The sequence below is a fragment of the Erythrolamprus reginae genome, chromosome 1 (assembly GCF_031021105.1).
Source record: "Erythrolamprus reginae isolate rEryReg1 chromosome 1, rEryReg1.hap1, whole genome shotgun sequence".
NCBI lineage: Eukaryota > Metazoa > Chordata > Lepidosauria > Squamata > Dipsadidae > Erythrolamprus > Erythrolamprus reginae.
Window position 1 is genome coordinate 225,182,157 of NC_091950.1, and position 18,001 is coordinate 225,200,157.

The window sequence follows — 18,001 nt, forward strand, 5'->3', positions numbered from 1 at the left end:
AAGGACCAACATACGGTCCTTCATGGTGCTGCGTTGCTAAAGCCTCCAAACTCCGCTGCTGTCCTTGGGCATTGTTACTTCTAAGCTGCGCTGAGAGAGAGAGAGAGAGAGAGCGGAGAGTACCGGACTTCACCGTCACCTCCGCCCCCGCCCGGCTCTCTAGCTAAGAGGCAGCAATCACGTCCACCCCTTCGCCCTCCACGGTGCCCAGCGCCCAGCCCCGCCTCCGCCTCCGGGTAGCGCGCCCGAGCTCTTCCTGCAGGAACGGGTGGTGGGGTGGAAGTGGTTGGACTTATCTACACGCGCGCCTGCTGATTGGGAAGAGGGAAAAAAAAATCTGCGCCTCCAAAGAGGGGAGGGGGGGAAGAAAGAAAAAAAGAGTTCCAACTTGGCGGAAGGCGGAGGGGAGAACCGAGCATGCTGCAGCAAGTTTGCTTGGCTTTCTGGGGCTTTTTTTTCTCCCTTTCCACCACCCCTGTCTGAATGTCGTTTGCCGCTTAGGAGTGACCCTCTCTCGGGCTTGTTGTGGATGTGGCGTGGATGAGGGGGAAAGCCCGACTGCCCTGAAAAGCACATTTGGAGTCTCTGCGGAGAGCCAAAATCCCAACGAAGCTTCTTTTTTCTTCAGTCGTCGGTAAGGAGGCGAAGAAGAGGTTGAACTGGTTTTGCTAATTCGCGCTTACGGCTTTCCCCCTCATCCGCGCCGCATCCACAAGCCCGAGAGAGGGTCACTCCTAAGCGGCAAACGACATTCAGACAGGGGTGGTGAAAGGGGAGAAAAAAAAAAAGCCCCAGAAAGCCAAGCAAACTTGCTGCAGCACGCTCGGTTCTCCCCTCCGCCTTCCGCCAAGTTGGAACTCTTTTTTTCTTTCTTCCCCCTCTCCCCTCTTTGGAGGCGCAGAGTTTTTCCCCTCTCTTCCCAATCAGCAGGCGCGCGTGTAGATAAGTCCAACCACTTCCACCCCACCACCCGTTCCTGCAGGAAGAGCTCGGGCGCGCTACCCAGAGGAGGAGGTGGCAGTGGCCTGGGGCCGGGCGCTGGGCGCCATGGAAGGCAAAGGGGTGGACTCTTTGCTGGAGAGCCGGACGGGGGCAGAGGCGACGGCGAAGTCCGGTGCTGGGGCCATGCGGGGCCGCTCATCCAGGGGGCCGTGGACCGGCAAGCCGCCCTCCACGCGCTCTCTCTTTCTCAGCGCAGCTGAGGTAACAGTGCCCGGGGACAACAGCGGAGCTCGGAGGCTGCAGCAACGCAGCCCCGCCGAGAAGGACCAGGTCCCTTGAAACCGCCGCTGCCTCCATTCGGGCAAATTCAGGAGGGTTCCTGAATCTCCCGTCCATTCACCGTGGAGGATGAGGTGAGGAGGAGACAGTGCAGAGGCAAGGGGCGGGGACGAAAGCGGGCCTGCAAGGGGCCAATTGCATGCCCGCTTTCCTCCCCACCCCTTGCCTCTGCACCGTCTCCTCCTCACCTCATCCTCCGCGGCGAATGGACGGGAGATTCGAGAGCTTATTATATCTATCGATAAAATCTCGTGTGCTCCCTGCGGGCCGGATAAATCGCCTCAGCGGGCCGCATCCGGCCCGCGGGCCGTAGTTTGGGGACCGCTGTTTTAGCCTCTAGTGCCCTAATCATCTTTGTTGCTTTTCTCTGCACTTTTTCTAGAGTGTCAACATCCTTTTTCCAACATGGCAACCAAAACTGGATGGGGCCTTATAAAGTGGTATTAACACTTCACGTGATCTTGATTCTGTCCCTCTGTCAACGCAGCCTAGTGTTGGCTTTTTTGGCAGCTGATGCACACGGCTGGTTCATATTTAAATAGTTGTCCACTAGGACTCCAACATCCCTCTCCTTCCTTCTCTAGTACCTTAAAAACCAGATAAAAACAAGTCCTGCTGCCCAGTCTTAATTCTGATGAGGTCACATGATGTAGGCAAGATCATTCCTCTTACTTGTCTTCTTTAACAAGGCTTAGCTTTCCTATCAGGTTGGCAGAAGAATAGCTTTGATATGAAACACCCTCTGAGCAGAAAGCTTTTCATGTAATGAATCATCAAATGGTGCATTAAGCAAGTTCTGAAAAGCATTTTCACAAAACAATGGTAATTTTGTTGGTCCAGAAATATTTATTTCCTTATTCCAAAGATTAATCCGCTGGGACTGTTCCAGCCCAGTTTAAAAGACACGCAGTGTAAGGCAAGGCAAGGTACAGATCATATTTATACTACTATCCCACCTACTATGTATTCATGATACTTTCTAAATGTGTAATAAGATGAATGCGGGGGGGGGGGGGGGTGCTTGTTTTAAAATTCAAATAGCCAGAAACTATTTGATATACAATATAAATTTTAATGTATATTGTTATTCAGTATATTAACAAAAATACATGATACTACCTTATGAAATAAAATATATTTTATACCAATACTTACCCAAATACAATACTTCAATGTTGAGTTTAAAGTCCATATGTGTTATATGTGGAATGTGTGAATTCTCATATACAGTGATACCTTGTCTTATGAACTTAATTGGTTCTGGGAGGAGGTTCGTAAGGTGAAAAGTTTGTAAGATGAAACAATGTTTCCCATAGGAATCAATGGAAAACCGATTAATGCGTGCAAGCCCAAAATTTACCCCTTTTTCAAGCCAAAGCGCCCGTTTTTGTGCTGGTGGGATTTCCCTGAAGTTCCCTCCATGGGAAACTCCACCTCTGGACTTCCGCGTTTTTGCGTTGGGGACCGCCAGCCACGAATCGGACGCACCCTCGCCGCTACCGCTGCCGCCGCGCCCACTGCCCGCCCCATCCTCGCTGGAGGTCTAGCCGGAGCCGGAGCCAGGTCCGCTCGGCCGCGCCTCCTCACCCGCCGCCCAGCCGCCCAGGATGCTGACCTGCTACCTCGCGGCGCGCCCGCCGCCGGCCCGATCCTGCGCCTCCTGCTTCCCCCCCCAGCCAAAAATACAAAGGCAGTCTGCCGCTCCCACGGAGCAATGGGAAGCTGAAGCCGCCGGCGGTTTCAGCCTCCCTTTGCTCCACGCTGCTCCGCCCTGCCTGTCTTTGTGTTTTTGGCTGGGGAGGGGAGCAGGAGGACCTTCCTGACTCCCTCCCTCCAGCACTTCACCCAGGACAACAGGCAGGGCGAAGCAGCGTGGGGCAAAGGGAGGCTCAAGCCTCCTTTAGTGGTGGCGGCCGGCTTCCCGGTTTCTGAGTTTTGGGCTTGCACGCATTAATTGCTTTTCCATTGATTCCTATGGGAAACAATGTTTCGTCTTACGAACTTTTCACCTTACGAACCTCCTCCCGGCACCAATTAAGTTCGTATCTTAAGGTACCACTGTATATAGATTTAAAACTGGAACTGTTCCTATTAATTATTTTACCAGAAAAATTTAGTAAGGAACATACATACAGTATATACTCGAGTATAATTCAATTCAATTCAATTTATTAGATTTGTATGCCGCCCCTTTCTGAAGACTCGTTTCTAAGTTTCGCAACCGAACTGCGCAGCTTTGGAAAATGCTGCACTGGAGTTTCCTGGTCACTGACTTGAGTATAAGCCGAGGTCAGTTTTTCAGCACATTTTTGTGCTGAAAAACTTGGCTCATACTCAAGTATATATGGTACTTGATTGTACATGTGATAACAGCAGCGAGGATAGCATTTGCGCAAAGATGGAAAGCGAAGAAAATAATTAAGAAAATATTGGATTGTGCAGAAATGAATAGATTGACCTTGAAAGAGGAATCGGAATATTTTCAGATATGGGGGCAATTTTATGATTGGTTGGAGAAAAGATTATTATAATTGTTGTTGTTGTTGTTATTTATTAGACTTGTATGCCGCCCTTCTCGGAGGACTCGGAGTGGCTCACAAAATACAATACAATAACGTGTACAAATCTAATAGTTAAGAACTGGTGCATCTTGGCACAAATGATTTGTCCCAGAGAAATGTTAATGTAGTAAAAAGAGATTTTCAATGTCTAAGTGTGGAGCTGGGTAAAATAACTGATTCAGTGACTTTCTCAGAGGTGTTACCGGTTTGTGGCCAAGAGGATAAAACAACGTGTATCAGAGAGTTTAATGTGTGGTTAAGGCAGTGGTGTAAAGCTGAAGGTTTTGGCTATGTAAGTCATGATGTCAGTAGGTGGTCTAATAGGGAGTTGTTTAAGAGGGATGGTTTGCATCCATCATACAGAGGTACCCAGGTGCTCGGTGAGGAATTCAGAACTTTTTTGGACAGGCATTTAAACTAGGTAAAGGGGACAGAGATGTAACTGATGTGGGTGATTTCTGTCCCCGATCAATGAGGATAAAGCAGTTTTTGGAAGCTTATGAAAAGGGAGCTGCAAATAATATAGATGTAGTTGTTGATGATAAGGGGCAAACTAATAACGAAAATAATGTTCTTCGGGTAATGTGCACAAATGCTCGAAGCTTGAGCAACAAGCTCTGTGAATTAATGGCCATAATATCTAGAGATAATTTGGACCTGGTTGCCATAACTGAGACATGGTTTAAGGATTCTAATGAATGGGAAATATCCATACCAGGATATACACTGTATAGGAAGGATAGAATAGAGAGAAGGGGAGGTGGAGTAGCCATTTATATTAAAGAAAGTCTAAAAACAACACTAATTCAAAATACGTGTCAAGATCTAGAGACTCTCTGGATTTGCATGCAAAATAAAGAAGGTTCTGTCATTAGAATTGGGGTGATCTATAGGCCTCCAGGGCAATCCGAGGAATATGACAACAAGATGGTGGATGAAATTACCCAAATGGCAGTAAAGGGAGATATTGTGGTTATGGGTGATTTCAACATGCCTGATGTTGACTGGAATATCCCCAGTGCCCTTACATGCAAAAGTAAGAATATAGTAGAGGCCTTTACAGGAGCAGCTCTGGCACAGCTGGTTAAGACACCAACTAGAGGGGAGAATATTCTAGATTTAGTTTTTACGAATGGGAATTGGGTTTCAGATGTCAAGGTGGGAGAAAATTTAGGTTGCAGTGACCATCTATGTTTGTGGTTTGATGTAAAAACTCATTGTGAGCAATCCTATAATGCAACCAAAGTATTGGATTTCAGAAAAACAAATTTTAATGCAATGGGAGAATATTTAGATAATGAATTAAAGGGGAGGGATAAAATGGCAGGAGCGAGCATCCAGTGGACTGTATTAAAAAAGGCCATCTTAAAAGCCACTGGACTGTATGTAAGACAAATAACTAAAGGTAAAAGGAAGAAGAAACCGCTATGGTTTAGCAATGATGTAAGGGCTATAGTCAATGAAAAAAAGGCTGCCTATAGGAGGTATAAAGAGTCTGGAAGTATAGCTGATAGGGAGGTATATAAAATGAGACAGAAGGAGGCGAAACAGATAATATATGCTGCTAAAGCCTCAAAAGAGGAAGAAATTGCCAAATCTGTAAAGAAGGGGGATAAAACCTTCTTCAGATATATTAATGATAAGAAGAAGAAAAACTGCGGCATCACGAAGCTTAGTACCGGGAATAATACATGCATTAATGGGAATAAGGAGATCGCTGACCATTTCAATAGCTACTTCTGTTCAGTTTTCTCAAAAGACACCTTACAAAATAATACTATAGAGGGATATAGCATTGCTTCCAGCTGTACGGATTCAGCTCCAGTGATCTTAGAAGCCGATGTCTTAGAAGAACTTGAACGATTAAAGATAAATAAGGCAATGGGTCCAGATGGCATCCACCCCAGAGTTCTTAAAGAACTCAGATCTGTCATTGCTACCCCCCTGACTGATTTGTTTAACCAATCCTTGTTAACAGGAGAAGTTCCTGAGGATTGGAGAATGGCCAGTGTTGTGCCTATTCACAAGAAGGGCAGTAGAGAAGAAGCTGGTAACTACAGGCCAGTTAGCTTGACATCAGTTGTAGTTAAAATGATGGAGACTCTACTCAAAAAGAGGATAAATCAGCACCTAAAAAACAATAACTTATTAGACCCAAATCAGCATGGCTTTACTGAAGGCAAATCATGTCAGACTAATCTCATTGATTTCTTTGACTATGTCACAAAGGTGTTGGATGAAGGTGGTGCCGTGGATATTGCCTACCTGGACTTCAGCAAAGCCTTTGATACGGTTCCACATAAAGAGCTGATAGATAAATTAGTGAAGATTGGACTTAATCCCTGGATAGTTCAATGGATTTTCAGCTGGCTGAAGCGTAGACATCAGAGAGTTATTGTTAATGGCGAGTATTCTGAGCAGAGTCAGGTTACAAGCGGTGTGCCACAAGGATCTGTTCTGGGTCCTATTCTTTTTAATATATTTGTGAGTGACATAGGGGAAGGTTTAGTAGGGAAAGTTTGCCTATTTGCCGATGACTCTAAAGTGTGCAATAGGGTTGATATTCCTGGAGGCGTCTGTAATATGGTAAATGATTTAGCTTTACTAGATAAATGGTCTAAGCAATGGAAACTGCAGTTTAATGTTTCCAAATGTAAAATAATGCACTTGGGGAAAAGGAATCCTCAATCTGAGTATTGTATTGGCAGTTCAGTGTTGGCAAATACTTCAAAAGAAAAGGATTTAGGGGTAGTGATTTCTGACAGTCTCAAAATGGGTGAACAGTGCAGTCAGGCGGTAGGGAAAGCAAGTAGGATGCTTGGCTGCATAGCTAGAGGTATAACAAGCAGGAAGAGGGAGATTATGATCCCACTATATAGAATGATGGTGAGACCACATTTGGAATACTGTGTTCAGTTCTGGAGACCTCACCTACAAAAAGATATTGACAAAATTGAACGGGTCCAAAGACGGGCTACAAGAATGGTGGAAGGTCTTAAGCATAAAACGTATCAGGAAAGACTTAATGAACTCAATCTGTATAGTCTGGAGGACAGAAGGAAAAGGGGGGACATGATCGAAACATTTAAATATATTAAAGGGTTAAATAAGGTCCAGGAGGGAAGTGTTTTTAATAGGAAAGTGAACACAAGAACAAGGGGACACAATCTGAAGTTAGTTGGGGGAAAGATCAAAAGCAACATGAGAAAATATTATTTTACTGAAAGAGTAGTAGATCCTTGGAACAAACTTCCAGCAGTTGTGGTAGATAAATCCACAGTAACTGAATTTAAACATGCCTGGGATAAACATATATCCATCCTAAGATAAAATACAGAAAATAGTATAAGGGCAGACTAGATGGACCATGAGGTCTTTTTCTGCCGTCAGACTTCTATGTTTCTATGTTTCTAACTCTAAGCTAAAATCCCCTTACATTTAAAAAACAGTCAATTAACTCAATCACATCCGCACATAACATTTAATGGTCAGAAAGAAGTGGGGGCATGATCTAACTGCCCCAGGCCTGGTGACATAGATGGGTCTTAAGGCTTTTGCGAAAGGCGAGGAGGGTGGGGGCAGTGCGAACCTCTGGAGGAGCTGATTCCAGAGGGCCAGGGCCGCCATAGAGAAGGCTCTTCCTCAAGGTCCCACCAGATGACATTGTCTGGTTGATGGGACCTGGAGAAGGCCAACTCTGTGGGACCTAATCGGCCACTGGGATTTGTGCAGCAGAAGGCGGTCTCATAAGTAATCTGGTCCAATGCCATGTAGGGCTTTATAAGTCATCACCAACACTTTGAATTGTGTCTAGAAACCAATCGGCAGCCAGTGCAGTCTGATGCAGTCCAATGCAGATCTGTATAGAGTAATAAAGTATTAAATAACAGCCGGTGTTTGTATGGGGGTCAAAGGCCGACTCCTAGGTCCCTTCCTTGCGGGATACCTCAGGTCGGTCCTCTTCCCCCTGCTGTTTAATATCTACATGAAACCACTGGGTGAGATCATCCAAGGGCATGGGGTGAGTTACCATCAGTATGCTGATGATACTCAGCTATACACCTCCACCCCGTGTCCACTCAGTGAAACTGGAAATAATGTGCCGGTGTCTGGAGGCTGTCAGGGCCTGGTGGGTGCTAACAGGCTCAGCTCAATCCCAACAAGACGGAATGGCTGTGGGCATTAATTGGATTTTTTTAGATATGTATACTGTATATTGTTTTTTTCAACCTGTTGTGAGCCGCCCGGAGTACTCGAAGAGGGGCGGATTTCAAATCAAATAAATAAATAAATAAATAAATAAAGTAAAGAAAGGGGTGAAACATTATAACAAATGAAATGATAAATACTAGGATATGAGAAATAATTGGGGAATAGGGAGAAGACATAGAAGAAGCATACAGATGATGTACTGATGGGTTAATCATTGTTTATAAAAATAAAAAACTTTATTAAGAAAAAAAAGATTGTTACAACAATAAGGACATTTGGGCTGTGCAAACCACTTTTACCTTAAAAGTTTGAAAATTTGTCATGAGAAGCATCATAAAGGAATCCATTGTTTATACAATGTATGTATATACCCCAAATCAATATACTGTTGAATGAAGACCTCTTCACTTAACATTGGTCAAGTATATGTATGTATGTATCTATGTATCTATGTATCTATGTATCTATGTATATATTTGTTTTCGTAACAATCAGAACAATCTACATACATACATACATACATACATACATACATACATACATACATATATATATATATATATATATATATATATATATATATATACTTGATCCAGTCTATATACTGTATACATATATAGAGAGAGACTGGATGAAAATCTTATAATCATTTGTTAATTTCTAGTTAGCAGAAATGGGATGCAGAATTTTTTATTCCCAACTAAAATTTGGCTACCAAATTGCTTTGAAGTGAAGCAGGCTATTTTTCAAGTTGCTGAATTAAGAACTGAATTGAATCTTGTAACAAGTGTTAATCCCAACTCACTACGAACACTACGATGAGGTAGATAAATTATTGAACTAGGAGTGGGGAAACCTAGGTTCCAGGCCTTTCTTAGTCATGGAAGCCAACTGGATATATATATAGACTGGATCAAAATCATCCAGTTGGCTTCCAGAAAGGCCTGGGACTTAGGTTTCCCCACTCCTAGTTCAATAACTTATCTACCTCATCATATTGTTCTCTCATATATACAGTATATCAAATCCATAAATTTAAGCATATGGAAAAAGAGGAAGACAGCTAATTTATGGTGGTCAATTTAATCTTTTGAATTTACTAGGCTGCCTTAAACAATTTTCAACATTTATCCCATCCTGTGCAACATAGATATAATTAAGTTGTCTATCACATAGGTTTCTTACCAGATTTTCTAGGATATGTAAATTGTTGTAGTGTAGGATGAGTTGGGATTAACACTTGCTACAAGATTCAATTCAGTTCCCAATTCAGCAACTTGAAAAATAGCCTGCTTCACTTCAAAGCAATTTGGTAGCCAAATCTTAGTTGGGAATAAAAAATTCTGCATCCTATTTCTGCTAACTAGAAATTAACAAATGATTATAAGATTTTTTTCCCCCCGTTTGATAGAATTAGATCATACTCAAAAGCATATTAGCTCCTAAAGAAAAGTAATGTCTCTGAGATATCAGATATTCTAAAATACAAAATTTTCATTTTTATTTGTTTTGAAAAGAGAACTATTAATAATTGTTCTTCATGAGTACTCAGGCATTCACTTATAGGGGATGATTTTTTAAAGTTTCAGATGATAAAAGTACAGATCATTTAATGCAAATACTGTGGTTACAATGTGGGAGTGTGTCCCAAAGCAATGTACATAATTACATGATGTAATTAAAATGGAATAATATTTAGATCTCAACTGGACTTCACATAGTTTGCTCTGGCTCAGCTGATTTTTCAGGATCTATTTCCAATATGACACTCAAATAAGAAGTGTGAGCCACAGATTTGAAAAGGGTGTTATCACACTTTTATTTTACACTTCTGTATAATTATGACAAAAAGATAGTTGCACAGATGAGACTGTTTTTTAAAACATGAACTTTCTAAAGTCCAATTGGAGTAGGGTTATAACTGTAATAGAATTAGTGTGCAATGACAGGGATAGGAATTTGAACATCTTTATATTTTTTTCTGAACAAAATCTTACGAAGATGTCACAAATTCTATTACTGCTCTCAATATTCATGCTCTGAACTTGCAAAAGGCATTTAGTCTCAAATCACATCTACATCCTTCTCTCAAAGCAATCCTCATGAAACTATTCACTATGATCTGTTTAGTCACATAGACACACACACATACACTTTTTCAAAAAAAATATGACAAATTGATGAAATCCTCCACACTATCTAGAGTGTGGCTAAGATTGCCTATGGTTTAGCAAAGCAAAGTGTAATTCAAACAAAGGCAGGTTCTTTTATCAACAGTGAAGCATTGTCACAATTGGGGGAACGGCCTGCTCTGAATAGAATTTGGTTTGAAAACTGAGGACTATAGTTTGGAACTACCTTCTGAATTAAACATAATTCATGGATGTTCAAATGGGTATTGCAGCTAGGAATATTTTTATAGCTTTGATTAAAATGCCTGGTATATTTCTTTCTGAAGAAAATGACCTGGTCAAATTCTTAACTTCCATTGGAAATCAGAATACATGATACCTTGTCTTGCAAACTTAATTGGTTCCGGGACGTGGTTCTTAAGGTGAAAAGTTTGTAAGATGAAACAATGTTTCCCATAGGAATCAATGGAAAAGTGATTAATGCGTGCAAGCCCAAAATTCACCCCTTTTGCCAGCCGAAGCGCCCGTTTTTGCGCTGCTGGGATTCCCATGAGGCTCCCCTCCATGGGAAACCCCACCTCCGGACCTCTGTGTTTTTGCGATGCTGCAATTTCACTGAGGCTCCCCTCGCTGGGAAACCGCACCTCCGGACCTCCGTTGCCAGCGAAGCACCCATTTTTGTGCTGCTGGGATTCCCCTGCTGGGATTCCCCTGCAGCATCGCAAAAACACGGAAGTCTGGAGGTGGTGTTTCCCATGGAGGGGAGCCTCAGGGGAATCCCAGCAGTGCAAAAACGGGTGCTTCGCTGGCAACGGAAGTCTGGAGGCAGGGCATCCCAGCGGCGGTGGCGGGTTTGTAAGGTGAAAATAGTTTGTAAGAAGAGGCAAAAAAATCTTAAACCCCAGGTTTGTATCTCGAAAAGTTTGTATGACGAGGCGTTTGTAAGACGAGGTATCACTGTATTTTGCAGAATGCATTTCAGGAAGGTAGAGTCTGCTTAAAGCACTGCTGTCCTAGCAGAAAACCTGTTATATTTCTAAAAAAAAGTTTACCAATCCATCTACAGTTCAAAAATACTTCCTTCCTTATTTATTGAAATGTTTTAATGCAAATACGACTATTCCCAAACTAGATTTGGGAAAGGCAGGTATCGTGTTGCAGTCTGACATTAAAATGTTTCTGGGTTGTTATTGTTTTAGAAAATAGTTTTAATGATAGCATTTGTAATTGCCCAACCATCCAGAAATATAAGTAAATAACAGAAATTTATTAAATATGCCAGAGAGTGAAAATAACCCTCTACCTAGCCTTTCCCCTAGGCCAGTGATGACGAACTTTTTTTTCGTCGGGTGCCAAAAAAGCGTTTGTGCGTGAGTGCTCACACCCATAATTTAATGCCTGGGGAGGGCAAAAACAACTTGGGGACTAGGATTGCTTTCATTGCCCCCTTTCCTCAGATTCCTGACTTTTTAAAATGTTTCATAGCATTATGAAATATATTTCATTATTTCATATCTGGAACCAGTTACCTCCTGAGATCCGGACTACTCCCACCATATTGGCCTTCTGGAAAGTGGTAAAGACCTGGCTTTTCTGACAGGTCTGGGGCCGTTGATCTTATGGTGTTAACCAGCAAGATCCGTCCATGAATGGTATGCAGGGGTATAACTGTTTGAATTATAATTGTTTTTAGAGGTTTTAGTACTATTATTGATGTTATATTTTTCCTGTGAGCTGCCTAGAGTCCCTGGGGAGTTGGGTGGCATAGAAATTGAAGATATAAATAAATAAATTATGAGGGTTCAGCTTGTTGGAGGGAATATGCTGACTATAGTTTAGTTTAGTTTAATTTAATTGGATTTATATGCTGCCCCTCTCCAAGGACTGCTTATAAACTGCTTAGCTGCAAAGCACTGTTAAGTGGTATATAAGTCTAAATGCTATTGCTATTGCTATTCTTTATGGGATGTGATAGTACTCTGTCTTGAAAGCCAAACTTGACACAGTACAGATAAAATGCCTCAGACTAATGCTTGAGGGCAGAGGCATGGCACTCTGCTAATGAAGCATCTGGTGAGGTTAATACGTTTTGACCGGGTGCCTCATCTCAAAGGATGGGACTTTTGTGCTGCAAATGCTAACATGCTAACATGTTGTAAGCCGCCCTGAGTCTAAGGAGAAGGGCGGCATAAAAATCGAATAAATAAATAAATGCAGAGAAGTCACTATTTTGGAACCTACTAATAGGTTTGGTTGAAATTTGTGTTCAACCCATAGCTTTTCTTAATGACCCACTAAAGCAAGGCACTCTTTCCAAAGTATTGCACTCCTCAGCTGTGGACTTACTGCAATAGTCATATCATAGTAAATGTTTTGAGAAGTCCAATTAGGTCTGGTTTTTTCTATCTGAAATTGGAAACATGGGATGACACAGGTTAATTTTTATATGTGATGTTGGAATTGTAACTTTTGAATTACAGTGATACCTTGTCTTACTAACTTAATTGGTTCCAGGACAAGGTTCATAAGGTGAAAAGTTTGTAAGACGAAACAGTGTTTCCCATAGGAATCAATGGAAAAGCGATTAATGAGTGCAAACCTAAAATTCACCCCTTTTGCCAGCCGAAGCGCCCATTTTCATGCTGGTGGGATTCCCCTGAGGCTCCCCTCCATGGGAAACCCCACCTCCGGATTTTGCGATGCTGCAGGGGAATCCCAGCAGCGGAATCCCACCCATGCGAAAACGAGTGCTTTGGCTTGCAATGGAAGTCAGGAGGTGGGGTTTCCCAGCGAGGAAAGCCTCAGCAAAATCGCAGCATCACAAATGCTGCAATTTCGCTGAGGCTTCCCTCACTGGAAAACCCCACCTCCGGACTTCCGTTGCCAGCCAAAGCACTCGTTTTCGCATGGGTGGGATTCCCCTGAGGCTCCCCTCCATGGGAAACACCACCTCCAGATTTTGCGATGCTGCAGGGGAATCCCAGCAGGGGAATCCCATCAGTGCGAAAACGGGTGCTTCGGCTGGCAACGGAAGTCCGGAGGTGAGGTTTCCCATAGAGGGGAACCTCAGGGGAATCCCACTAGTGTGAAAACGGGTGCTTCGGCTAGCAACAGAAGCAGCGGCGGCTTCGTAAGATGAAAATAGTTCGGAAGAAGAGGCAAAAAAATCTTAAACCCCGAATTCGTATTTTGAAAAGTTCATATGACGAGGGGTTCGTAAGACAAGGTATCACTGTACTGTCATACACAGTTCACCACCATCACTTTTTTCTAATTAAAAACTCATCTTTTTCTTTTCGGCTTTCTTACAGTTTTGAAACTAGCCGACTCTACATTATTCCAAATGTAATTATAGACTTGATTTGGGAAGAGTGATATGGTGTTGACAATTGTATTTTTATTTCATTTCCTTATAAATGCCTAGTTTTGCAAAGAGGAAAATATCCCAATACGTCACATGACGCCGCTGTGACAATGTGAGTTTGACACCCCTGCTCTAGAGTTTAGAGAGATCATTGATAATAATCTAGCTGGAAAGTAACTAGTACTGCTGATTACAGGTGCCTGCTATGGAAAACATCCATAGATTGCAGAAAAGCCTGAGAGAGTTCGATGACCAAACCCCTTACAGTGCAACAAAAGATTCAGAACTGTCAGAGTTGGAAGACAAAGTGACTTTTACTGTGGCTGAAGTACAACACAGAGAGACTGAGGTAAATCCCTGTTGTCTTTTCTTAAAAGGCTGCTTGGGTTGATTTCTAAGCAAGACTTCTCCAGAAAATTATCCCATACAAAAATTGAATCCATAGAATAGTTTTAAATATTTTAACCATAGCTGAAATATGCCTACCTAAACTTTTTCATAAGCTTAAAAACTATATACAGTATATTTTTACATTGTTCAGATAAATGGTAGCTACAATCTTTCTTGTCACTAATATTCTTTCAGTTTCAGATAACTATCATCTGCCTAATACAGAGCAAACAATTTTGAATGGATTAAATATGTGTATATATGGAATATAATACAACCTTATTGGACTTCCTTGGGCTAGATAGCCATATATTTTCATACAAATTGACTGAAATGTTTTTATACAATGACTCAGTAAAAAGAAGGCATTTATTAATAGAATAGAAGCATCTTTGGTCTAAGATTATAAAAGGCAATTGAAATAAAATGCAGTTTCTTAAACCAAGAAAAATAACATATAATCATTTTCCTTTCTTAATGTATTTCTCTTAATTAAGAGAGAAGATAGGAATAGGAATTGACCTTGCCTAAACTTTATTCTGCAGGCTAGCTCAGCACAGATAAGGCAAAATAATTTTGCCTCAGAAATCTGGGAATTAATGAAGGCAGAGAAAAATTGTTTCTGAGAAAAGTACACTTTTTTCACTGCTATGACTTAATTTGTACATTGTAATAAAATCAGGGTGTAGTCTGTTAAAAAAAGCCTGAGTAAGTCTGTAAAGATAGTCACATTATATAAAGCATGGCATACTTGTTCCATTTATTATTTTCTATAGCACTTACATAATTGAAGTCAGTTATCCCCAGATTCTAGTTCATTGGCATGTCAAATGCCAAATGAAATAGTGCTATTGCTGCTCTGACTTAAAATAGGGATAGATGTTTGCCTCTTCATGTGTGCATATACAGTACAACCATGTATTGGTTGTATGCTAGGAAAAAGTCCAGTTGCCTTTAGAATAGAATAGAATAGAATAGAATAGAATAGAATTTTTATTGGCCAAGTGTGATTGGACACACAAAGAATTTGTCTTGGTGCATATGCTCTCAACGTACATAAAATAAAATATACATTTGTCAAAAATCATGTGGTACAACACTTAATGATTGTCATAGGGGTCAAATAAGCAATGAAGAAGCAATATTAATAAAAATCTTAAGATATGATGGAATAATGTGCTACTTCCTATAAAGGTGTCTGATATAGAATCTCGAATCGCTGCACTGAGTGCTGCTGGGTTGAGAGTTAAACCAGTGGAAAGGCCTAAGAAAAAAAGAAGCATCCAGGTGAGCATACCTGAATTTTACACCCCCCCCCCTAAAAAAAAGCAATGATGTGCCTTAATGAAATTGCATGGTCTCTGAATTCAAGCTTATAATTATAAAAAGTTGAGGAGATACAAATACTGCCCCTTTAAGCAAAGCAGGAATTCTAAGTACTCTTAATAGGCAGAAAATCTATCTATCCATCCATCCATCCATCCATCCATCTATCATCGTCTGTCTGTCTGTCTGTCTGTCTATCTGTCTGTCTGTCTGTCTATCTATCTGACTTATATGCCACCCAATCTATACAGGACTCAGGCCGGCTCATAACACATAAATAGTACAGTAAAAAGTCAAATCAAACACTAATAATAAAAACTCCTTAAAATAAATCCCTTTATAAACATTAAAAACCCTTAATAATTTATAACAATAAAAACCCTTTTATCTCATTTGTTGATTGTGTTATTTTATTATTTCTGTTTGTTATCTGGTAACTGTATCTTGAGGACAGAATGGAAGGGAGGCCAGCAGACAGGCAGGGAGCCCCGATGCCAGCCGCGGAAGGAGGAGTCACCGTGGGGGTGTCTCGGCCCTCCGGAAGCCAAGCCGCGCTGCTGGGGAAGCGGAATTGAGGAAGCCGGGAGAGGGCTGAGCCCGGCCGGCTTCTCTGCTGGTCTTGTGTCCCCCCCGAGGATTGAGAGGGCAACAGAGCCGCGCCTTTCGGCCTCCGGAGGTGCTGGGCCGTGAGTTCGGGGGGGGTGGTGAACACCGCCCTTCGCCCGGAGCCACTAGCTTCTTTTGGGCGGGCGCCGGCTTACTCGCTTGCATTCCTGCTGCTGGCGCTGGGAGCAGGTAAGCGCGAGGGGGAGGCAAGTGGAGATCCAGGTCCCTCTTTTCATGCATCCGCTCAGTGAGCCTTTCTTTGGAGTTGCCTCTTTCTTTCTTTCTTTCTTTCTTTCTTTCTTTCCTTCTTTCTTTCTTTCTTTCTTTCTTTCTCTCTTGCTATTTCATTATTTTTTCTTTCTCTTGCTTTCTTTCTTTCTCTTTCTTTCTCTCCTTCCTTCCCTCCTTCCATTTCTTTCATTCCTCCTCTCTATTTTTATTTCTCTTTCATTCTTTCTTTCTCTTGCTCTTTCATTCTTTTTTCTTTCTTTCTTTCTCTTTCTTTCTCTCCTTCCTTCCCTCCTTCCATTTCTTTCATTCTCCCTCTCTATTTTTATTGCTCTTTCTTTTCTCTTTCTTTCTTTCCTTCTTTCTTTCTTTCCTTCTTCTTTCTTTCGTTTCTTTTTCTTTCTTTCTCTCTTTCTCTCTTGCTCTTTCATTCTTTTTTCTTTCTCTTGCTTTCTTTCTTTCTCTTGCTTTTTCTCCTTCTTTCCCTCCTTCCATTTCTTCCATCCCCCCTCTCTCTTTTTATTTCTCTTTCATTCTCTTTCTTTCTTTCTCTTTCTTGCTTTCTTTCTTGCTCTTTTTCTTTCTCTCTTTTACCTTCCTTTCCTCTATTTCTTCTTTTATTTCTCCTTCCTACCTTCTTCCCTCCCTTCCTTCAGTCCTTCCTCTCTTACTCTCCCCTTTCATAAGTTTCCTTGCTTCCTTCCTCTGTTTCTGTCCCTTCCCCCTTTCTTTCTTTCTTTCTTTCTTTCTTTCTTTCTTTCTTTCTTTCCTTCCTTCCCTCCATTTCTTGCTTTCCTTCTCCTTCCACCCTTCTTTCCTCCCTCACTCCCTTCTTTCACTCCTTCCTCTCTTACTCTCCCCTTTCACACCTTTCCTTGCTTCCTTTGCACCCTTCCTCTGTTCCTGTCCCTTCCCTCTTTCCTTCTTTCCTTCCCACCCTCCGTCCATTCATTCACCCATTCCTCTCTTGATTGCCCCTTTTATCATTCCTTCCTTCCTCCTTCCTTCCTTCCTTCCTTCCTTCCTTCCTAGCTCGCCCTGGCCTTTCTTCCCTTCCTTCCAGATGGGAGTGCCCCCTCAAGACACCTGCCCGACTGCTGGTACCCTGCTTTTTCTCTCCCCTCGTCCTTTCCAGCTCCTCGCCAGTGACTGCCAGGTGTGGGATCCCCCTCCCCTCGCTAGAAAGCACATGGTTTTGTCAACAAGGCCTCTTCCAAGAAGGGAGAAGTGCCAAGGAGCTGTAAATAAGCCATGCTCCACCTGACCAATGCCAGAAGGCTCTTTCTTTCCCTCGCCGCTCCCGCTTCTTTCTTTCTCCTGGATGAGTCCACACAATCGGCTTAACACAGTTCCTGAAATAGCCTATGGCAGTGTTTCCCAACCTTGACAACTTGAAGATATCTGGACTTCAACTCCCAGAATTCCCCAGCCAGCATTCGCTGGCTGGGGAATTCTGGGAGTTGAAGTCCAGATATCTTCAAGTTGCCAAGGTTGGGAAACACTGGCCTATGGGACCACCTCGCTTGGCGTGAAGCGGGAAATGATCCCCGGGGGATGGAGGGGCTCGGCGACTTAAAATAGTTTTAAAATGGCGGGGGGGGGGGCAGACACTTAGGCTGTATGGGGCCCCAAAATTCCTGATGGTGGCCCTGTACGGGTCCACGATGGAAGGCAGGTTGTTAGTACCATATTTTTCAGAGTATAAGACACCCCTTAGTTTGGGGGGGGAGGGAAAAAACTACCTACGAGGTATTCATCTGGCTAGTGTCCTTAGTTTGTTCAGCTTCAGCACATTATTTTATCACCTGGGTAGGGCTGAAAAAGCCTTTTTCAGAGGGAATAGGAATGAAAGTAAACCTGCAAAGACTTAGGGCAGGAAAAACTGCTTTGGAGGGAGTAGG

At 42.4% G+C, this 18,001-nt stretch overlaps 1 protein-coding gene across 6 annotated transcripts in view; it reads left to right on the plus strand.

Annotated features, from left to right (window-relative positions):
* MLPH (melanophilin) overlaps positions 1-18,001 on the plus strand; it is a 162,736-nt gene that overhangs the window by 96,876 nt on the left and 47,859 nt on the right. For 4 of the 6 annotated variants that reach the window (XM_070732326.1, XM_070732327.1, XM_070732328.1 and 1 more), the window contains 2 exons: positions 13,747-13,899; positions 15,135-15,227. The exons of the other annotated variants lie outside the window; for them this stretch is intronic. In XM_070732326.1, the coding sequence (XP_070588427.1) occupies positions 13,747-13,899; positions 15,135-15,227 (246 nt within the window). The remainder of the gene's footprint in view (positions 1-13,746; positions 13,900-15,134; positions 15,228-18,001) is intronic. 6 annotated transcript variants of the gene reach the window in all.